This window comes from Microtus oregoni, unplaced genomic scaffold, assembly GCF_018167655.1.
Source record: "Microtus oregoni isolate MIOR12 unplaced genomic scaffold, Mior012 000001F_ref0000356, whole genome shotgun sequence".
Taxonomy (NCBI): Eukaryota; Metazoa; Chordata; class Mammalia; order Rodentia; family Cricetidae; genus Microtus; species Microtus oregoni.
In genome coordinates this window covers 91,369,001-91,392,648 of record NW_024543060.1, presented here as the reverse complement: position 1 = coordinate 91,392,648, position 23,648 = coordinate 91,369,001, and the positions used below count along the sequence as shown (strand labels likewise).

The window sequence follows — 23,648 nt, the reverse complement described above, 5'->3', positions numbered from 1 at the left end:
TGGCTTACAGTTCAGAGGTTCAGTCCATTATCATCATGGTGAGGCACGGCAGCATGCAGCCAGTCACGGTGCTGGAGAAGGAGCTGAGAATTCCACATCTTGCAGGCAACAGGAAGGAGTATGAGACAATGGGTGGTACCTTGAACACCTCAAAGCCCACCCCACAGGGACACACTTCCTCCAACAAGGCCACAACTGCGCCAACAAAGTCACACCTCCCAACAGCACCACTCCTTTGGGGGGCCATTTTCTTTCAAACCACCACACCAATTCTCCGAAAACTAGATCAAATGGGCTGTGGACAGTCCAGCAGGCACGAGGCTCTCCAACCTGGTCAAAGAAAAGTGTTTCGGGGAGACTCAGCAGGGTGTTCCTCCAACAAGTGGGAGCATGCTGAGGAGAGCCTCTGCCTTGTCCGGATGCTCCAGGGCTTCAGAAATATTTGCTAGATAATTGGATAAATGATTAACTGCAGCAACTCCCCAGAGCTCCAGGCAAAGACAGAAAAAAAAAAAAAAGCCAGAGATTTTCCAGCCCACACCAGGAGCTGAATGAACACAGGGGCCAGAGAACTTAGAGAAACCAATGAAATGGCAACAAAATGGCAAGCGTGTCCAAAGACCGTCAACTTTTGATTGCTTCTCAGTCTCACTCTGGAGTTCTGGAAATCGTTCAAGAGAACACACTTCTGAGAGCTATAGACATCTCTCCAAACCCACCAGACGCCCTACACGATGCCACGCTGACTTTTATAAATGTCAGCTCTCGGGAGAAATCCATCTTCGTCAGAGGGTGAGAGCGGCTCGTTTTCTTCTTAAGTTCAAGTTTCAACACGGAGTAAGAATGCAGCCTCCTCTCCGACGTCACTCGGTGCTGCAGTTTTTTTCTCCTTGAATCTTTCTTTCTCATTTTTTTTTTTTTGGTTTTGTTTTGTTGTTGTTTTGTTTTTCGAGACAGGGTTTCTCTGCCCAGCCCTGGCTGTCCTAGAACTCGCTCTGTAGACCAGGCTGGCCTCGGACTCACAAAGACCCACCTGCCTCTGCCTCTTAGATGCTGGGATTAACAGTATGAGCCATGACCACCTGGTTCTTTAATTTTTCAAGAAAGGAAACTCCCACCGCGTACTTTGATCAGGAAACAGTGCTGGCATCAGAGAAAGCACTGGTGAGCCCATGCCGTCTATCGTTTATTTGCCCTGAAAGGCTGGCAATGACTGTGGTGTTGCACCTATCCATGTTAATCTTGGTGCAGTCAGGCGTCAGCTGAGGTCCCTCAGGGCCCCCCTCAGGGGTGGATTTGCCCAAGGACTGGAATTCACACCGGGCACTGCATGCTGAAAACAGGGCAGGGGCTTCGTTTGTCTTTGAGATTTGATGCCACTTTGTAGCCCAGGATGGCTTAGAACTGGGGGTCCTCCATCTCAGCCTCTCATTGCACCCAGAGCGGCCATCTTGTTGTCACGCATACCTCAGAGTCTCTCCCCTAAGCTGGCATGGTACAGAACAGCCATTCAACACGACCTCCATGAAGTCATGAGATGCTAAGAAAGAAGGGTTGCGGGGCTGCCAATAGAACAAGACAGGCTGTTTGACAATAAACTTGTTTTAGCTGAGCATTAGGCTCATGCGTCTGTACTTCTAACACTTGAGAGACCAGGGTCTGAGCTACGTAGTGAATTCCAGGTCAGCCTGGGCTACAGTGTGAGACCATCTCAAAAAGCTACCGAAAAGTAGGGAAGAAGGAAGAGGAGAAGGAGGAAGAAAAGAAGGAGAGAAAAGCCAACTTGTCTCACGGTTGAATCCACACTAAAATAGTGATTAAAAACGGAAGCAGAATGCACACAAACCGGGACCAACAAGATGGCTCAGCAGATAAAGAGGCTTGCCACTAAGTCTGACAACCTAAGTTCAATCCCTGGGAGACACGCAGTGGAAGGAGAGAACCAATTCCTGCAAGTTGTCCCTGGAACACACTCATGCACGCACGCAAATAAAGTGTAACAACGTATTAAAAATTTTAAAAAGAAGAATCTGAGTTGTGTAGTGAGGAGAAGACCACTTCTAAGCAAACAGAAACTAACCATGCAGGGACTTACTCTTCATTTACATGAACAGTGGCATCACTCAAAGGATTTCTGGGCGTGGTGGCACAGGTCTGCCATCCTAGCTACTGGGGAAGATCCGAGCTGAGGTAATGGATTGCAAACCCAAGGCCAGCCTGAGCTACACGGTGAGTTCAAGAGTAGCCCCGGACAACTTACCAAGACTCTATCTTATCATCATCGTCATCATCACCATCATCATCATCATCTCCATCATCATCTTCATCATCACCATCATCACCATCATCATCATCATCATCATCACCATCATCATCATCATCTCCATCATCACCATCATCATCATCACCATCATCATCACCATCATCACCATCACCATCATCACCATCATCATCATCTCCATCATCACCATCATCATCATCATCATCATCATCATCACCATCATCATCATCATCATCATCACCATCACCATCACCATCATCATCTCTATCATCACCATCATCATCATCTCCATCATCATCATCTCCATCATCACCATCATCATCTCCATCATCACCATCAACATCATCACCGTCATCGCCATCATCATCATCATAAATTATGGCGGAAGATGTGGCTCAGTGGTCAAACACCTAGCAGACAGAAGGCCCTGGATTCTATCCCTAGTACTTCAAAGGAGTTACCAAAATCCAATACGGGAATTCCAAATGTCCCCCTAAGAACCGTGTTTTGTCTTGTATCCAGCACCCCAATCACCCAGGGTAGCTTGTCATACAAGACTACTCCAGCAGACGGCCAAGCTGTTCCTTATAGGCAGAACAAAGCAGAAACCTAGCAGGGCCAGCTCCACCCTGTGACTTCAACACAGTCCTCCACAGAAATCGCTTCAGCCTACGTGCAGGGAGGAAGAGCCCTACACTGAGTCCTCCCTCCTCCAGGGAAGAACCCCGATCACCGCCAGCCTGCTCACGGCTCTTTCCAGCTCTGAGATTCCATGACTCCATAGCTCGGTTCGTCCCTGGGAGCAGCCTGGCAATGGAGCCTTTCATGTGTGGTCATTAAACACTCGCCGCAGTGAAGCATGATTGCAAAGTTCCAGGGACACACCCTCCACACAGGCTCCCCGGCCAAACACACCAGAAACAGCCCGCGGCCTTGCGAGTCCCTCCTGCAGCCCTGAGCTGTGATGTCTCGGATCAAGCTCGTGAGCCCCCAGCCCTACCATGCGGTGCCACCAACGGGCAAAAATCCAGGACCCCTCCCAGAAAGCCGAAGCTGCTCATCATTTCCAAAAGTCGGGAGTACCCGTGTCCACCCCTAGATTACACAACCACAGGTACAGAGTGGTCCCCCATCATTGAAGACTCTTTTCTCCCTTGCCTAAAAGTAAACATCACACCGACTTTGAAAGCCTTTCCCTCCTGGATGCAAAGCACGGTGGAAGACTGCCCAAGACCGGCACGCATCTGTTCTAGGCTACAGATTAATGATCAGAGTTTCCCTGAAGAGCGAATCTTAAAGGTTAAGCAGGCATGACTAGCAGCCTCGTGGGCTGGAAGGATCCCAGCGAAAGCCAGTGTGGGAAAACCTGGGGCTGAGCAGAGGAGGCTCCTGGAAGAGAGGGACAGAGACAGGCAGGGAGAGGGATCATGACTGATGTGTGCACCTGGTGCACCCCAGAAGAGAAAGGGGGGTCTGCAGAGGTGGGGCTCTGGACTTTTCACTCACACTGTGGTTGCCCAACATGGAGGATGCTTTGCCCCACAAGAGCCAGACCGTGAAGAGGAGACTGAGGCAAGCTGTATCTGCAGAGAGAAGTCTCAATGGACCAGTTTAGCAAGTGTGGGTACACCAGTTCAGCAAGTGCACCCCCAAAATTGGGGCTATGAGTAAAGAGTAGACCCACCCTAGCTCCCGCACAATTGGGCTTAACACTCCAAACCAGACACCAATGTCTGGCAGACGCCCCAGCCGTCCCTCCCTCCAGGGTTGTGCTGGAGGAGCAGCAGCCATCAGACCCTTGGGTGAGCTCGGCCCTACACTGTTGCAGTTCTCAAAATGAGATCTGTGTGATCGGTGACCCTTGCCTGCAGCAGGCATCAGACCCCATTTCCAACCCACCGCCTCCCTCCTGCTGTCTGTGAGGAAGACGCTCACACCCAGGGAAGGGTTGGAGCCTCTGTCATGAGGCCTAAAAGAAATATCGACATACTGCTGGACTCCCCCAGCCTACTCAAGACTGCCTTTGCCCCCTAACTGCGAAAGACAACCTAGTGAATTAAACACCTCAGAGAGTACCCAAACTGTAAAGCGCTGGCAAGCATCTGTAATACCCAAAGAAAGTGGCCTTTGTCCCCTTCCCATGCTTTCCCCAGACCCCACCCAGCTCCAACAGGCCCTCTCAGCCCAGAGCCTTCAGTGACCACAACCCAGCAGCCGAGACATTTCCACACTCCTCGCTTAGCCTCTGTCCTTTGTAGTGCACTGTTATGCAACACATGCAATTGTGTGATCTTTACCACCTGCCCCCCATGCATGCATACACACACACACACACACACACACACACACACGGGGCGGGTAATCACACAGCACAGGTGTGTAGCCATGACAACCCACAACACGTCCAGACTGCTCCACACACCTTCCAACTGCATGACCTCATCCAACTCGGCCCCCACGCTAACGCTGCGAAGGCGGCTGATGCGATGCCCTCTTACAGAGAAGAAAACGCCAGGTTTTTCTTTACACTCATAGCCCTTGGTTTGAGATGACAAAGGGACAGCCTTGTCCTGATGGTGATAATTGATTATCATGATGGCGATAATTGATTAGTTACCGCATAGACTAGTAAATGCTCTGAGAAGCTCTGCAGTCAAGGAGTCAGCTGTGATTGGCCAAGGATTTCTCCAGTGTCCACGGGTCCCTCTGACGGTGATCCTAACTAATGCCATCTAACTTGATCCCAGTTTCCAACAGTAATTACTGGTCAAAAACAAAACCCTGAAAGCCCACCCGCCCCCAGTGTCACGCTTCCTCCTCCTCAGCCTCATCAAACAGGGGCATCAGCTGGGGACCAAGGTTTCAAATACATTAGACCATGGGGGGGGGGGGCATTTTCCATTGATGCCACCAGAACCCTACAATTCAAATGCAGTAACCAGAGACTCGGGTGAATTAGGGGTCCACACCTAGTATCTTAACTCTGTGTCTTATTACCAAAGTCCCAAAAGACTGATGGATGGGTTACCGAGGGATCACCATGTGGACAGACAGACAGCAGTGGAGAAACCTTGCATGGTAAGAAACCATAACCCAGCCAGGCGGTGGTGGTGCACACCTTTAATCCCAGCACTCAGGAGGCAGAAGCAGGCGGATCTCTGAGTTCGAGACCAGCCTGGTCTACAAGAGCGAGTTCCAGGACAGGTTCCATAGCTACAGAGAAACCCTGTCTAGAAAAAAAAGAAAAAAGAAAAAAAAAGAAAAGAAAGAAAGAAAGAAAGAAAGCATGCATAACCGAGGGATCCGATACCAAAGCAGAGGGGGTACCTGGTGAAGGACACAGGCCTGAAAGGTGGGGAGCACTTTAAATCAGAGGGAACAGAAAACACAAAGTTCCCAGCACAAATAAGAGTGCGGTTCCTTTAAGGAACCGAAAAGTAGTGTGCCTGGGAGTCCAAGGCACAAGGGCACGACCCTGAGGTCAAGCCAAGGGCTTGGCTTTCAGTCTGAGTTGCAATGGAAGTCATGGCGGGCAGGGGCAAGGGTGCAGGTTTGGCCATTTCTCGGCAGCAGTTCCCGCAGGCCACAGTTTGGCAAGTGATTGGCAGTAAAGGACAGGCAAAGCTGGAGACTGGATTCTAGTTGTATAAACCCCAAGGGAGAGGTGATGGGGGCTCAGCCAGGGTAGCAGCAGTGGAGCTGGTTACATTGTAGGTGAGGCTCAGAGAGTGCAGAGCTGCAGCACGAGAGATGCTGGGGGGTCCGTGACACACAAAAGCATGGCCACGCTGCTCTAGGCTTAGCTGGCCAGAGTTGGGACCAGGCTCACGGGACGGGGAGGTGGTTGTCAGCAAAGTCCTTGCTAAGCTAGCATAAGGGGCCGAGTTCAAGTCCCCCAGAATATGTGTTTTAAAACGTACACACTCATACAACCAGGGACAGCACAGCCTGCTGATCACTCCAGTACAGAGAGCAGAGGCAGGAGGATGGCCAACAGGAGGATCTGTGGGGCTCGCTGGCCAGTCAGGCGGGAGGAATCAGTGAGCTCCAGGTTCAGTGTAGAAACCTGTCTCAACTCAGATGTGAACTGACTGAGGCACCTGATATCAACCCCTGGCCTCCACATGAACACACACACACACACACACACACACACACACACCTACATATAGATGCCCCCCCACACAAAAGAACTGAATTATAAACCAGCTATGACATCTTATGCCTTTAGTCCCAACACCCAGAAGTCAGAAACAGGTGGATTACCACAAGTTCGAGGCCAGCTGGACTGAAGCAGTGTAAGATCCTGTCTCAAAGTAAATCAGTAAAAAAGGATCAAACCCTGCATGCGGGCGAGTATGAGTGTGTGAGCCGAGAGGGTACGACCACCTCCTAAAGCTTTGGGAACTGGCTGTTGCCGCTGCCAGCCATGGGTAGCATCATACTTATTTAGCAAGGGGCTGGATCACACTGGCTCTCCTGGGGTACTCCTGAGGACTCTGATAATTGCTGTCAGAGGAGTCTGGGGGGACGGGGGTGTCATTCGTAACTGCTAGCAGAGCCCAGGGCCTGGGCCAGACCCGAAGATAACCCAATTTAACTGACCACATCCTACCCGACAGGAAACCTAATAGCTGGCTATTTTAAACCCATTCTCACTTCCTCTCACCGGCTTCTACAGCTGGCTTCTAACGGCTGCTGGGCAGTCACAGAGGGGCTGCCTCAGAACTGAGACCCTCGAGGCCACGAGGAGCAGACCCGGAAGAGCTGTGAGGCCCGGAAAGAGGATCTGTGTGGGCTGGCAGAAACTGGGGGCAAGACAGGTTGCCTTACGGGGAGGCCATGCTCTTGCTACTTCAAAGCAGCAGTCAGAAAGTCAAGTGTATCAAAACGTTTATCCTAGCTGGTTTAAAAGATTGGGTTTTCTCAACGTGCAAGAAACTGATTAGATTAAAGCACACCCAGGCCTTGCCTTGTAGGCAAAGTGACAGAGCCCACACAGGGAAGCCCCAGTCCATCTGCTCTGGAGTAGTTGTGTATGTGCGTGAGCGGGCAGGGGGCGGGGAGGGAGAGAGACTGAGTGGGTTGTATTTTGCTGTTTTTCTCTCCTCTCCTTCTACCTCCCCCTCCCCCCACTTCCTGTTTAGAGGATGTCTGCCCCCCCCCCCCCGTGTGACATCATACACACACTGCTTCCTGGAAAGGTTCCATGGTCAGGGCACCCATAACCATCACCTTTCTGAAAAGAGGCAGCTTGACCCTCGTCAGAAGCGCCCCCCACACCCAACCAAGCGCCTTCCTCCAACAGCTGAGCGCCATGGGCACATTACCACCTCAGCTAAAACGACATCTCACCCGCCAACCGCCTGCCAATGGAAGGAGTGCTCCTTGTCTCAGGCAGTGGGCTGCTAACAAAACGCCTTGCCTTGCGTGGCTTATAAAAAAAACCTGACATTTACTGCTCAGCTCTGGAGGCTGGGAAATCCAAGAGGCATAGGAAGATGTGGCGTGTAGGGAAGGCACCTCACTCTGTCCTCCCATGAGACAAGGGTCTGTCACGGGGCTTCCCTGTATGAAGGAAGGCACTAATCCCACTCATGAGAGCAGAGTTCTCAGGGCTTGCTTCCCGAGGTCCCACCTCTCTGAATGCTGCCCACTTGGGGCCAGGCTTCAGGTGAGAAGAATTCTGGAAAGACAGAATTCCTTATTCCTTATGTATTTCCTCCCTGTTACAGGAGCGTTCCTCGCTGGCACTAGCCCCACACAGAACAGGGGTCAGCGCAGGGTCCCTGTGGCCACGTGGAAATGATACTTAGGTTCCATCTCTCATAAGCTGGTAAGCAAACACAGTCACTCGCAGACCTGAGGACAGCCTACAACTACAGAAGTGGCCACGTGACTAAGCCACCTGTCACCCAGCTCACATGAGCGTTCCTTTCCTGCAAAGTCTGAGGGAAAAGTACTTTCTGATGACGAAGGAGTTCTCTCTTCTCGACTGTCTAATAAACCCTTGCCCTCCCAGGCTCGGTCATCCAAAACAAGCAAAGGATACAGTCAACCAAAATTCACTCTGCGCCTGTCACCAGCCAGCACCCAAAGAGGCAATCTGTGCCCTCCTGAACCCCACCATCTTTTGTGGACCAAAAAAATGAAACAGAAGCCTGGACAGGAGCCAGGTCATCATGGCTAGGACGCATTCACACACTCTGGTGGGAACATGAATGAACACAACATTCTAGAAAACAAACTGGATATACCGACCAAGAGCCTTCAGATGTTTAAAATGCCGCAGAATTCCTCTTCTGAACACAAGTCAGATGGGACTGGGGATGGAAAATTTGTCTGTAGAGCACAAAGCCCTGGTGTTCCATCCCCAGCATCATGGAAAGAAGGAAGGGAGGGAGGGAGGGAGGGAGGGAGGGAGGGAGGGATCATGACACTTTTGAAAAGAGAAAACCGGAGGCCTAAGAGATGGTTCAGCAGTTCAGAGCACAGGCCCCTCTTCCAAAGGCTCAGAGTTCAATCCCCAGCACACACGCGGTGGTTAACAACCGTCTGGAACCCCAGCTCTAGAGGTTCTGGTGCCCTCTTCTGGCCAGCAACAGGCACCAAGCACACACAGTGTGCACATAAACACATACGGACAAACCACCCATACACATAAAATAAAGATTTTAAAGAGACAAGGGGGAAAAAAAAACCTTTTTCAGAGCTATTCAACAAGAAAGCAGGATGAAATTAAAATGCATCCACATGACAGGATAGTACGATGTTTCCTGAGAAAACTGTGTTTCCTTGCCAAGCGGTCTAAGCAAGACACACTATAACAGACGTGTGTTGTCACCAAACCAGAAGGTGGCCAGATCCTTCTGGGTGACATCGCTCAAGAACAAGGCTTTTAGAAGCAAATCCTTTCGCAAGATTCTCTTTTCTACATGTGAACTCATTCCACCGTCGGTAATGGATACAGAACACACCCCAAATGCTTTACTGAGGCACCACCGAGTAGACAAGAGGACTAAGGTAGAGAAGGAATCTACCAATGGGGGTGCTGCTAATCCACCGGATAAATTTACACCAAGCCGGTGAACCCCACCGAGACAGAGGTCTTCTGTGCACTGCTCCGAGCTGTTTGCACAGCACCAGGGAGGTCCCTGGCACAGACGTGAGGCATTCCATAAAGTCCTGTGAGCAGAAGGACAGGAGTCCAGCTCAGACCTCCCCTGAACTAATGACTCCTTTCTTCTCAACACCCTTAGCCTCTATCACAAAGGGCTGATGCTACCAATTATAGCTCCGGAGTCACTTGCTAATTTCAAGCTATCTGCACGCAGGGGCCAACTCTCATTTGGATTGGTCTCTTCGACTAGATGAGTAAGTGCTTGCTGGATGGAGGGGTGGGTGGATGTTAGTCCCTTACCATGTCCGACATGAATGGCAAGCATTCACTTTATGAACAGCTCTCCTAGAAACGGGCAGAGAACCGCTAACAGTGAGAGCTGAGCAGGGAAGAGGTAGGGAGGGTCTGAGCGGTGGAGGGCAGAGAAGTGTGGCTTTTACCTCACGTGCTTTCTTACGGAAAAAAATAAATATTTATTTGAACCTCCAAAACAAAGCAAACAAACAAACAAACAAAAACTCAAACCAACAGGGAGCAACGGTGATGAGAGGAGGCTGCCAGGAGCCCTCCCCACTTCCTCATCCCCTCGTACTGCCCCCCCCAAGACTTCTTCTGGCCTTGGCTGTGAGCTTTGACATCATTTTATAAACGCTTTGTTGTGTCTACCTGCTGATAACAGTGGGGGAATCCCTCCAGAAGGAAACAGCAGCAGGGCCAGAACCCAGGTTCCCCAGGGACACCCTACCTACTGCCCTTTCTGCTTAGCCGCACCCTCCTTCCTGCCGGTTTTTTGTTTTTACAACAGATCAAGCATTCTCTGATGGGTACAAATTCCTCATTCATCCCCTAGGAAAGCAAAGAGGGAGTTGTGAGGATGAATGGCAGCATCCCTCACGCCTCGTGCAGAGAGGCCCTTACGATAGGTCCCATGGATGTGCTTTTTACAGTCCCGGGAAACAGAAGATTTCTTCCCCTGCGTCAGGGGAGGCCTACATGACCACTGAGCGAAGTGGAAAGACAGCAACTCTCTCTAACACACAGGAGCTTGCTGTCTCTGGCTGGCTGTTTTACGGGGCTGAGGATCAAAGTCATGTGCATGCTGGGAAACTATCCTACCCCGAAGCCATATCCCTGGCCCGGCAGCAAGTGTTTTAAGCCCACAGCTGTCTTTACAGGGTGCCTCACACGCACCCAACAAAAGCTGTTTTGCCACAAGCGACTGCAAGATTATCTGCTCCGTTTCTGGTTTCAAATGTGCACTTCCGACTCCGAACAACAAAATTACATGCAGAGCCCTTCATACAACAGAATCACAGCCCTTAACTTCACCATCCATTTCTTACCTTCTTAAAATAACTTCCAGACCCTGCTCTCAAATGTACGCGTTCCCTTGATGAGATCTTCCTGTCTCTAGACACAAAATCCCAGCAAGTTCAAGTACAAACTCAAACCCTCTTCCACCTGGCTGTCCACACTCATGCCCCCTTCAAAACTTGATGCCCACCAATGTTGACACTGTATTGCTTTTTAAAAATTAAGTCTTTGGGGATCTGGGAAGGTGGCTCAGTTGGTTAAGAACTTTCCAAGCAAACCTGATTCCTAAAGCCCACACCCCACCAAAAAGAAAAAAAAAAGTTGGGTGTGGCACTGGGGAGGCAGAGACAGGTGGTGGACCCCTCGGGCTCACTGCCTAGCCAACTTACTCAGTGAGCTCCAGGTTCGTAAAAGACCGTCTCTTCAAAATGCAGCGGGCAGCACCTGAGGGACAGCCCACAGCCAACCTCTGGCCTCCACATGAATGCACACACACACAAACATGCACACACACACACACACACACACGAACATGCACACAGATACACAGAGAACAATATGCCTTGGGGATGCTTCTTTCTGAGGTAGTGAGGTGCCTACGGAAGCTAAGAAAGGCACAGAAACCCTCTGCAGTGGGAGCGGGTAGGAAGATCAGAGCCCTCCAGCTTCTGGGGCCTCAGTAAAGAAAGGAGGCCTCTGGCCCAGTTCTGTACCATGTCTATCCAGGGCAGCCCCACAGCTGCAACCTGAGCTTAGATATACTGTGAGCTGGGCACTGTGCACGGCTCTCCGGGGATTAGGTACTCTCTCTCCCTCCTGCCACTCTTTCCCCAGCCCTCTGAGAATGAACCCGGGGCACCATTAGCAGCTGAGAGACTGAAACTTAACCTCGGAGGCCTATAATTTTTGCAAACAGTGGAGTTTTGAATCTGGCCGGAGCAAGCTTTTAAGCCCCTTCTTAGATGGTACGTTCATGAATTCCCTCCCTCCCGCCAAAGGATAACAGAAACTACTCCAAAAACCGGCCCCACGTTCACTCTGAGAAAGCAGGCCTTTAAATTCTGGCATTGTGCTAAAACAGGAGAGTTTAAATTCAGCTTAAGTTTTGCCTTCTGGGAAACAAAACCCTAAACCTTCTATGGCTTCCTAGTCTCAAGAATAAAAATTTAAACTTGAGAACACCAAGAGGTCATGTACCTCACCCACGCCGCCAGCCCACCCCTCCACCCTCTCTGGTCACTCCCTGCTTCTCTCTCAGGCTCTGCCCCTGGAAATCCTTTCCTCCCTGGCTACAATCCATATCAACCACCCTATGCTCTCTCGCCTTTGGTCCTCGGGAACCTCAATCACAGCTGCACCCTCCCAAATGAGTTCACCCTTCATATTTCGGTCCATCCAAATACACTGAGTCTTCCTGGGGCCAGGCTTTGTGCTCAGGCGTTCTAAAGGACGCATAAGCCGGAATTCACCAATGAACTATCGAGTACCTTCCAGGCCGAGTAGCCTAAGCAGGCGTGCAATTCTGCAGCTTGCATGTCTTGTTCTGCCCCAAGGGCAGAGCTCAAACTAAGAGAGAACTTGTCATTCACTGGGGCTGGCGAGAGCGAGGAGGGGGGGGGAAGTAGAGGGGAGGGCGCACCCCCGGGAAAATCCCTCCCATCCTCTGCAGCTTCTCTAACCTGGTCCAGCAGTCACTCCTCACACGAGGTGACTGAGCACTGAAAAGGGGTCACACTGAACAGAGAGGTGCCAAGTACATACTGGAGTTCTGAAGACAGTGACCCAAAAAAAATTAGAAAAGACTACTTTTTTTTTTAATCCTTTTGAGATGGGATCTCATGAAGCCAGGCTGACAGCAAATTCGTTATGCAGCCGAGTGGCTTAGTTAACTTTTATATTACCATAACCAAGGCAACTTATTTAAAAAAAAAAAAAGCATTTATTTTCAGGGCTTCCAGAGGGTTCCAGAGGGTTAGAGTCCATGATGGTAGGGGCATGGCAGCAAACAGGCAAGCATGGCCCTCAGCAGCTGAGAGCTCACATCCAATCCACAAGCAGGAGGCAGAGAGAATGCTAACTGGGAACAGCTGGGCCTCTGAAACCTCCAAGCCTTCCCCCAGAGACACATCGTCTCCAACAAGACCACACCTTCTAATCCTCCCCAAACAGTTCCACTCGCCAAGGACCAAACATTCCAAAGTGAGCTCATGGGGCCATTCCCATTCAAACCACCACCCAGGAATGATCCAGAACTCCTTAACCCTCTTGCCTCCATTTCTCAAGCACTGGACTTATAGACGTGTCCACCACACCCCACTACAGTCTAAGCTGGCCTGGAACTCACGACGTAGCCCAAGTTGCACAGGGCTGATAGTGATTCTCTCACCACGGCCTCCCGAGAGATGGGCTCACGGGTGTGAGCTGCCACATACAGTGAAAGTTCTGTCCTGGCCGGTGGAGGGAGGGGACACTGCAGAAAGCATGGTGCCTGGCCTCCAGGAGCCAGTCCACGGCACTTTAACATCACGGAGATGCACCCAGAAGAAGGTCATGGGGCAGGTCGAGGACGTTTCACCCAGGAATAACATGTGAACTGGATCTTGACTTCCTGACCCATCTCGGTTGAAGACAGGGGACATCCGAACACGGCTGACACCTCCAGTCCCCAGAGGGCTGGGTTCACCAGGGCCGAAGTGTAGAGTAAGACTAGAAGGCCTATCACTGAATGGCCCATCCACTTAGCCCCAGCTGAGCTCAAGGCTCTGGCGAAATAATTAGCTCTTGACCTAATTAGCTGAAACCAAGACCAAGAAGACGGGCCTGGGGGTGGGGGAAGAAGTGAGGCTCGGGTGGCGGTCAGCCTGGGGGTGGGGTAAGAAATACAGCGATGGTGGCTGTCGGTCTTAAGTCCAGATCCTGGACCAGCTTTCCAGGAAGGCAAGTGCCTGAACCACAAATCCTCAACGTCTCCATCTGCATAATGGGACTGTCAGCTGCCTACTTCCTAAGACTCCAGGAGAGAGCGGATGGGGCGAGCCAAGGACAGAAGCCGACACACTGGCTGCCACGCTTAGCATGTCACCATTTCTCCTCCCAAGAGATTTGTCTCTATCTAATTTGAAGTTCAAGATGAAGCCCCACGTTAAATAACTTACTCCCCTTCCGTTCCCATTCTGAGTCTTACCCAATGGCATCACCAATAACCATAACTTTAAAAAGACACTGGGGCTAGGGAGACCTCTCAGTCAGTGAAGTGAGTTCGCTCCTTAGAACCCACATTAAAAAATAAAATAACAAAACTGGGCGTGGTGGTACATTTAAGATGCCAGCCCTGGAAAGCAGAGACAGGCTCACTGGCCGGCCAGCCAGCCTACTTAGAAAGTTCCAGGCTGGAGAAGGGCCCTGCCCCTCCCCCAAATAAAAGATGGCCTGTGCCAGAGGGTGACACTAACCCCAGGGTTTACCTCTGATGCACACATTCACACACACGTGAACCTGCACACATAAGTGTAGCAGCACACGTGAACACACAAACACAGAGAGAGAGAGAGAGAGTCAGGGTCTCTGTAAACAGGGTAAGCAAACACAGAAGGGTGACACTAACCCCAGGGTTTACCTCTGATGCACACAGACATTCACACACACGTGAACCTGCACACATAAGTGTAGCAGCACACGTGAACACACAAACACACAGAGAGAGAGAGAGTCAGGGTCTCTGTAAACAGGGTAAGCAAACACAGAAGGGTGACACTAACCCCAGGGTTTACCTCTGATGCACACAGACATTCACACACACGTGAACCTGCACACATAAGTGTAGCAGCACACGTGAACACACAAACACAGAGAGAGAGAGAGGCGAGAGAGAGTCAGGGTCTCTGTAAACAGGGTAAGCAAACACAGAAGGCAGCAAGCTGGGCAGGCTCGATGGAGCCAGCGGTCAAACTAACGCAGCACTTCCTCACCCCAGTCAGAGCCGGAACCTTCCAGAAGTAGAAGCGCCTTTGTTCATGTCCCTTATTGAGGTCACAGAGCTGGGCCATGGTTTACGAAAGGGCTCAGAAGTACCAGCTGTGGGGGTACAGTGCTATCTCACATCTACAAAGGACGCGGGCTGCCCATGAAAGGTCAGACCACAGTAAGATGCCATCTACTGCGACCCAGCCAAATGCCATCTTACTAAAACGTAAGAAAAGACAAGCGCCATAAAGCATAGTGTTCACGGAGAGGGACTGGGGTGCCTTGCCTCAGGCCCAGGGCTTCCACTCCCAAACCTCCGCTCCGCTCAGCCTGATTGTGTCAGGCGCCAACACGAGCCCCACAAGCTTGTGTGGGTGCTTTTTTTCCTATGGATTGTACCTCATATTTTACTTCTTCAAAAATTGAAAGATGGAGATGACCTAGTGTGTGCATGTGGGGGGGTGACATGAGTGTGCATATGTGTGTGTGCATGTGGGGGGTGACATGGGCGTGCATACGTGTGTGTGCATGTGGGGGTGACATGGGCGTGCATATGTGTGTGTGCATGTGGGGGTGACATGAGTGTGCATACATGTGTGTGCATGTGGGGGTGACATGGGCGTGCATACGTGTGCATGCATGTGGGGGTGACATGAGTGTGCATACGTGTGTGTGCATGTGGGGGTGACATGAGTGTGCATACGTGTGTGTGCACGTGGGGGGTGACATGGGCGTGCATACGTGTGTGTGCATGTGGGGGGTGACATGAGTGTGCATACGTGTGTGTGCATGTGGGGGGTGACATGAGTGTGCATATGTGTGTGCATGTGGGGGTGACATGGGCGTGCATACGTGTGTATGCATGTGGGGGTGACATGAGTGTGCATACGTGTGTGTGTGCATGTGGGGGTGACATGAGTGTGCATACGTGTGTGTGCATGTGGGGGTGACATGAGTGTGCATACGTGTGTGTGCATGTGGGGGTGACATGGGCGTGCATACGTGTGTGTGTGCATGTGGGGGTGACATGAGTGTGCATACGTGTGTGTGCATGTGGGGGGTGACATAGGCGTGCATACGTGTGCGTGCATGTGGGGGTGACATGAGTGTGCATATGTGTGTGTGCATGTGGGGGGTGACATGGGCGTGCATACGTGTGTGTGCATGTGGGGGTGACATGAGTGTGCATATGTGTGTGTGCATGGGGGGGTGACATGGGCGTGCAAACGTGTGTGCATGTGGGGAGGTGACATGGGCGTGCATACGTGTTTGTGCATTGTTGAGGGGGTTGGCATGGGTGTGCATACATGTGTGTATATGTGTGTGTACTGTGTGCTGGAGTCCTAAACATGGAACAAGTCCTGGCAGAGATGGAGAGAGAGGAAGAGAGAGAGAGCACGCTCCAATTCTGCTTCTAAGTGTCCCTCAGTCACATTTGATCCAAGAAGTATAAATTATAAATTCCAGGAGATTTTAATTGACAGATCAGATGGGGCGCCAAGATTCAAGAAAAGGAAAAGGAAAAGTAAGTAAGTCAGCAAAGGGACTTCTGTTATTTTCACCGAACCTAAGCTCAGAAGAGGCCGCCTAGCCAGGACTTTCCATACAGTATGTGTCCCCTGACCCACAGTAAGGAGAGGGCTGTCTCTCCGTGAGTTTAAGAAGGGAAAGGGTGGTACCTGCCCTGGGAGCCCTTGATTTCCTGTTTTTAAAGAACTGGGTTGATTGAGTCCACCATAAGCAAAATGATTCTCAGCCGGACAAACATAAGCGGCGCTTGCCCCTGGAGGAGAGTGACCGTCTCAGGAGGTCCCCAGCCAGCCTGTCCCGGTGCTCAGTCACCCCTGACTTCAGGGGACAAGGAAGTGAAGATACTGGCTGGAATCCATGAGTTCTCTCTCACAAGGGAACGGGCCTCATCCAAGGGCTGCTACGGGTAATCCTGCAGAAGGGCAAACACCTCAATTTCCTAGGGGAAGACCTCGGACCCAGAAGGCCTCATCCTCCAGTTGCTCAACGCCGTTTTCGGATTCCTGACAGCCCAGTGTTGAGACCGCCCTGGCCCCTTTTCAAAGGACCTAAGGCAAATGCAGCCCTAAGTACTGGGATGATCCCAAACCTATTCTCTAGATAAGCAAAATGATTCCCTAATGTAAAATTAGCCGTGTGTAACAACACAGAGATAAATGATACTGAACCATTGCTTTGCATGGGCTCCTAAGGGAGGACACACACAAAGGTCCGTAAACTTTAAAGGTTGTGGCTAAATTCATGTCTCAAATTTTAATAATTACTCACCAGAATGGCATATTTGTATAAAGCAGATTTTACTGATACAAAATGCATTATGAGATCTCAACTGTACTCTCTATATAATTATTTATATATATTTATTTACCTTATCTGAAATGATTGGGACCAGAAGCTATTTAGATGTGGAACAGTTTTGAATCCCGGGAGCTCTACCCATGTATAGTGAGGTATCTTGGGGATTGGACCCAAGACTAAGCATGAAATTTATTTGTGCTTCTAAAGGCTCCCCTTAAATGCACAGCCTGAAGGCGACCCTAAATATCTTTATTCACCTACAACCCATCATGCGAGGCCAGGTGTGGAATTTTCCACTTGTGTTGCTGTGGTGGCTCCCAAAACCTTCCCAGTGCTAGAACCTCTTGGGTATCATAATCTCTGGTAAGGGATGTTCATGTATACATTCTACACTACAGAGAGAGAGAGAAAATCTAGTTGCCTCTGAGTGGCGGATAGTGAGAACAGCGTCTCTTCCACGCCTCTCAAATGTGCAGACTGGATTAGAGATGAAAATCATGCTTCCAGATGTGCCTGTGTTCAACGGGATCCAATGAAGTCTTTAAATAAAGGCTGCAATCTTTCCATACATTCAACCCAGGCGGGGAATTCCCAGGTGACAATGGAAGCGAGCAGACGGTGGAAGACGAGACCAATGAGGGAGAGCTCCCTCCTTGGCAGGCTTCTCAGGAGCAGTAGCTTTTAAACAAAAACCACAGTCCTAGTGAGAGACACAAAAGCAAGGTTGAAGGGGCGCTCCAGACCCAGCGTAGCCTGAGGCCTTCCAGCTTTGCAAGACGTGACAGGGCTCCATCAAAGGATAGTCCTGCTGTCTTGGGCAAGTACCTGAGACATTTTAAAGGGAGGGATGAGCTTCTAAAGGCGGCGTTCATGGAGGGGCTCATAGGGGAGAAGAAAGCACAGGCACATGATTCCGACCTCCAACTCAGAAGCTCACCCCTATGGAGGAGTCTGTCATGAGCATGGATTGAGGTCAGTGGTTAACTGAGGCCACCCTTCTCCGACATCCAGGACACGGAGAAGTATCTACCATGCCTGGTACCTCGGGAGCGGTGCAGCCCACGGTGAAGGCTCTGTTCTTAATGGGTTTAAACTGGGGCCAGTCACCAGAGAACCAGGAGTCTGGGAATGGGCATGCCCCAAAAGCAGCAGAACTGGAGGGAGAAGCCAGGCACTCTTGACAAGCCCTGAAGCCTCTACCTTCCTGGAGCTGGAGATGAGGGGCTACTTCATACGATCAGCTAGCAGACATTTAAATATTTTATGTGTCAGACCTGTACAAATGTCTGGATTGGAAAAGAACTCTAAGATCCTGTCCCTGACCAAAAAAAAAAAAAAAAACCACTTCATGAAGACTATTAACTCAGAAAGGTCAAGGATTTCAAAAGAAAACTGCCTAACTGTCAGGGGCCCACTCCTAAATCTTCAGCAGCGTAACCAATGGCCAATTATCTGATGGTCAATTACCCAAGCTCACAATTACCCAGTCTTATAAGCTAGGAAAATACCAAAGACAATGGGCTGCAGACTAGAACGGGAGGGGGCATTCGCCAGCCAGAGAGCTGGGCAGCATTTTGGTTTTGGGTTTTTTTTTTCCCTCCTCACACCTCTCCAACCAGCAAAGAAACTTAGAGTTCATTTCTTCTTTCACACATCGCTTTTCTGTCCCACAGATAGGTACCCAGAGACCTTCTGCCAGAGGACTTCAAGTGGGGGAGGGTGGAACAGGACACAGTCTGGTCTGCATTGTGGTCCCTTCTGCCTCTGCCAAGCTGATCCTGAGAGAATTCCCAGGCAAAAAGACTGCCTCGACCATGAGACTGCAGAGACTTGAAGACTGTATCACTTTCAAGTTCAAAGCAGCAAGGGCTGGAGCTGCGTCTCCAGCTAAGAGACCCCTGGCTCTTCTCGCAGAAGACCAAGGTTTGGTTCTCAGCACCCACATCAGGTGGCTCATAACCACCTGTAACTCCCGTTCCAGGGGATCTTATACCCTCTCCAGACCTTCACAGGCACTGTATACACACACACACACACACACACACACACACACACACGGCAGGGAGGGAGCAATTAAAAATAAAATAAATCTCTCTAATCTTTTCTGAAAGTTCAAAGCAGAAAAAAAAATCACTTGGCCTCAGTTAACAACAGTGGACGGTAACAAAATGAAAGATAAAGAATAAAAAACATAATTCTGTTTCCAAAGCATATTTTTATGCCCCATATAGCAGTACTAACAGGGGTTCCGCGGCACGACCTATAATTTCGAGTAAGAACTTTCAATTAAACATCCGTAGGTTCATATCCAATCGGCATTTTGAAAGCAGCATCTGCCCTGCGCTAGAAGGGGGATCGGGAAAAGCAGACTCCTCGTGATATGAATTATAAACATCTGGGGGAGAAAAAGGGGACCAGAAAGGAACCGTCAGGACAGGATCAAAGAGGTGTATTCAGTCCAGCACAAGCTCAGACAAGGCTGTGGATCCAGAAGCTTACATTGAAAAAGGAAAAAAAAAACCCTAAAGCCACTTCCAAGTCAATTAAAAAGTTAATAAATTCTGATGAACGCCAGAAGAGCAAGACACCAGTTACAGGTAACACGTTTCTTCCTCAGTATCACAGCTATGGGTCCGTGCACATGGAATGTTGTTAGCACCGGACAGGTACAGGGAGGTTCAGGTACAGGGAGGTTCAGGTACAGGGAGGTTCGGGTACAGGGAGGCTCAGGTACAGGGAGGTTCAGGTACATTCCTGCTCTGCACTCCTAAGCATTTCTGCTGAGAATTACCGGGCATGCACCGTCCCAGCAAAACTTGAATAGGCCTGAACAGAGCTCTGAAGTCTAGACCAAATCATTGGGCCCTTTGTCTAAACCGCAGGAGTCTCATTATATCTGCATACCAACCTGTCTTCTAGCCCTCTGGGGAGAGAATCTGGCTTGGTCCCGGGTGGCCCCAGGAGCCTGGCACTCTTGAGATGTCCGCCTGTCTGGTCCCACCCTCTTGTAGCCCAGAATGCCAGCAAAGTCCATTTTTAAATTCCCTCAGAAGTTTCACAACCACAGGTTTTGAGCGAGGAGACAAACACCACTTTAGTTTGCTGACATGAAACTAAAAATATGAGGAGCAAACAAAAGCCATCTTTTACCAGGACTGGCTGGGGTGTCCTGGGGTTCCTTCCATGCGGTAGCACAAGACCATATTCTTGGCAGCCAGGCCGCCTTAACAACTGACTGTTCCACAAGGAAGAGGGGCCGGTCTGTCCCTGCGCTGTCAAGGAATTGCACAGCCGGCAGCCCTGTCTGTTTGATGCGGAGAACAGCTTCATGGCTCTGCCATTCACTAAGAGGCAGGCTTGATGAATTCGGGGGCCGCGTCTACTGAAGATGTTAGATACACACTTAAAGAAGGCGGGGAGGCAAAACCAATCATATTTCCCCTGGAAGAAAATGTGCTTCCTTCTCCCTCCTCCCTCCCTGCAATTAGAAAACTAAATTATTACTGTGGCAACTCAGAGGCGACGAAAAACGAACCTTGATGCCAACGTGGCCCAGCACAGGTCTGCTGATCCAGGATAAAAGGGGAAGGGGTTCCTGAGACCAAGACTAAGTCCTACCTGTTGGGCTTCTAAGCCGTGCAGCACAGCCGGGCCCAGAGCACCCCTCTCTTCTCTAATCCCAAACTTTCCTTCTGGAACCCCCCCCCCCCCGGAAGAGGGGAGCTTGGGTTCTCCCTATCCTGACAGGAAACGTGGAATTTAGCCGAAGCCAGAGAGGATGTGGGGAAGGATTCGTTCTTGTGCTGCTGAATGCTCAGAACCCAAGAGGAGGGGATGAGCCTAGGAACTGTACAAAATATCTCCAAGGGCTGTGATGGCCAAACTGTGACCCCAAAAGCTCTAGAGTTCCTAGATTGGGTCTAGAGCCAGAAGGGGGTGGGTGGGCCAGTCCCTGGAGCACCAGCTGCAAGGTCACTGCGGAGTTAGCCCCTGGGGTGTTTCGCAAAAGATCGCGCTGAGTGGAGGGAAGTGCCGGGAACCCACCCACCCGGGAACCCACCCACCCTCTCCCCACACCTGCTCTGCGCAGCCGAGCTTGGAACACGTGGTAGCTCAGCTTAGGGCTTCTCGAGCCGGCTGCAGAGACCCACTACCTCGCCCCGGCGTGCACCAGTCGCCCCGGGGTACCCAACCAGGAAGAAGCAGCGCTCGCTGGAGCAGAGCAGCCGGCTCCCGGAGCCGGTTTCGTCCCAGCCCTCAACAGCAACCCGGACCGAGTTTTGTTGGAATCCCACCAACCCTCGACCCCGGCAGCTTCCAACAACCCCTACCTTTCTCTGCCACCTAGCCAACAGACAAGACACAAAGAAAAATAATAATAATAATAATAATAAAAGGGAAAGAAAGACGGGGGCCACACACGCCGTCTCTCCTTGGGGTCTCAACCTCCAGCCTGGAGCTTGGAGAGGAAAAGGAAGCGCACCTTCCCTCTGCCCATCCCAACTCGGTGACCCGCGGATCCCGGCAGCAAGGAGCCCCAAAGAGGCCGAAGGGAAGAGGTGAGGTTGGAAGAAGCAGAAAGCAGAGCGAGAGAGGAGAAAAATATCCAACAAAACCACGCTAACGCGCCCCCTACCTGGGTGCAACATACTTTGGAAATAGAAGATGACCAAGATAAAGGATCCCAAGCAAGTGGCCAGCACCATCCGGCAAATTCTGTTCATCCTCATCACTTCCAGCAGCGCCGGCTTCATGGCTTTGTCCTGGCCGCGGAGACCCGACTGTCCGGGAGGCGCGTCCGGAGCGCAGAAGCGGGTACCCCGCCGCGGGGAACCAGCGCCCGGGAGGTTCAGAACGGAGCTGGACGAGCTCCGGAGCTGGATCCCGCTCGCTTCACCGAGGCTCTCCGAGCCCCCAGTCCGGGTCTCTGGGAGAGGGGGGTGCAAGGCGCGGGAGTTGCCGTGCAAGTGTGGAGATGCGTGGCCCCGGCCGCGCGCTCCTGCCGGTCCGCCTCGCCTCAGCTCGATGCTCCGCCGCCTCGGCTCTGCTGGCGCCGGCGGCCGCCGCTGCCTCCTCACGGGCCGGGCGACCGGGATAGGAGAAGGAAGGTGCCACCGCCGCCGTGCACTGGCCTCTGTGACTGTCCAGGCCCCCCTCCCTCCCTCCCTCGCCAAAAGCTACTTCATTGCGCTCCAGTGATCTATATATTCCAGGGTTGGGTTTTACCAAACGCAACTCGCAGCCCCCGGCGAGGGGAGGGCGCCGGCGAGCTGGGAGGGCGGGGCCGCGCCGGGGCGGAGCGTCGCCTCCCCCCTCCCCTACCCGAGACGTGGTCGCGTCCAGCTGTTTCCCCGGGAGTCCGGAGAGCCCAGCGCGCTCCCGCAGGGTCCCAAAAGCCCTCAGTCCCTGGGCGGAGCTGGGCCGCTGAATCGAGGTTGTGTGTGAACGTTTCCATGACAAAACCCGGAGCGGGGAAAAATAAGAATAAGATCGCTTTAGTGCTGCCACCCATTCTCCCGTGTGGAAAGACGAGTAGCGAGAAGCAGGTTAGGTTAGGTGGCTTTGGCGAATGGGGGCTCCGTGGGGGAACGCGACGGTATAAAATCCCCTGGGCGATTTAATAGGGGAAGTTGCCCCAAGCTCTCCTGAAAGCGGATGCCCTTTTCACGATGATCAAAACTAGGCCGTTTCTCTTTTCAAAATTCAAAGGACAGCTCATCTTGAGGGCTGCTTTTTCAAAGAGGTTAAAGAGAGCGGAGCTAAAGTCAAGGTTAGGGAAGCTGCTGGCTTTCCAGGGTCTGGTGACAGCTGATCCTCCTGTCTAACACGCGCCCTCACCCGCACCCCTCAAGGCAAAATAGATTTGTGGGTTTTAAAACTGTTCTGCCAAAGGGTAGAGCTTTCTGGAATGTATCCGAAGGGCATGAAAATCAGTCCGGCGGATGTGAAAAGATGTCCCTAAAAGTCCAACAAAGTGTCGTGGGGGGAAAAGCCAGCTTAGCGTTGGCAGGTAGAGAGAAAGATGGCGCTGCTTTCCCGCATTGTGTAAAATGTTTTAAAATGTTCCGCTCCATGCAGTTAGGTGGCCGTGGATCAATAAGGGGCTCGCAGGTCAAGGGTAACATCACGTTTATACCAGGAAAACAGTGTTATTGTAAAGCCTGACTTTTATGAGTTATCATTAAGTGAATTTACAGTACTAACTCGATTGCTAATAAAAATAAGATATTGTGCCTTCTAATGCATCTCTTCTCACAGGCATTGATAAATTCTCGTTGAATCTGAATGCAATGGGCCTTATCCTCCCCTCAAATTTGACAGACACACAACTTGCTCTCTCCGAGACAAGCATCCAGAAACGCCTGTGCAGCCTCAATTCCCTCTTCCCTGAAGTTTTCCCCCCAGTGGAGAAAGTCAGCAACCTCCCTGTGGTTACAAAAGGCAGTCAATTACAGCGAGCTATTTACGTAGCCAGTTAGTACTGAGGTCATTTGTCCCCGCTTATGAATGAGTTGCTTGCCGAAGGTGACCAAGGAGTCCCCCTTGTGATGTGAGGAATAGGCACTGTCCCCTCTCCACCAAGTAGGGTGGGAAGAGAATGGGCTCCCTGCAGGGGCATGTCCAAGAGAGTACCTGCAGGCG

The 23,648-nt window shown here is 51.2% G+C and overlaps 1 protein-coding gene across 2 annotated transcripts in view; it reads right to left on the bottom strand.

Annotated features, from left to right (window-relative positions):
- Nucleotides 1-22,178, bottom strand: part of Chst11 (carbohydrate sulfotransferase 11) — a 183,897-nt gene extending 161,719 nt beyond the window's left edge. The window contains exon 1 of one of the 2 annotated variants that reach the window (XM_041672834.1): nt 21,643-22,178. In XM_041672834.1, coding sequence (XP_041528768.1) covers nt 21,643-21,760 — 118 coding nt within the window. In that variant the 5' untranslated portion in view covers nt 21,761-22,178. The remainder of the gene's footprint in view (nt 1-21,642) is intronic. The other variant, XM_041672842.1, reaches the window with a different exon arrangement.
- Between the last annotated feature and the right edge of the window lie 1,470 nt (nt 22,179-23,648).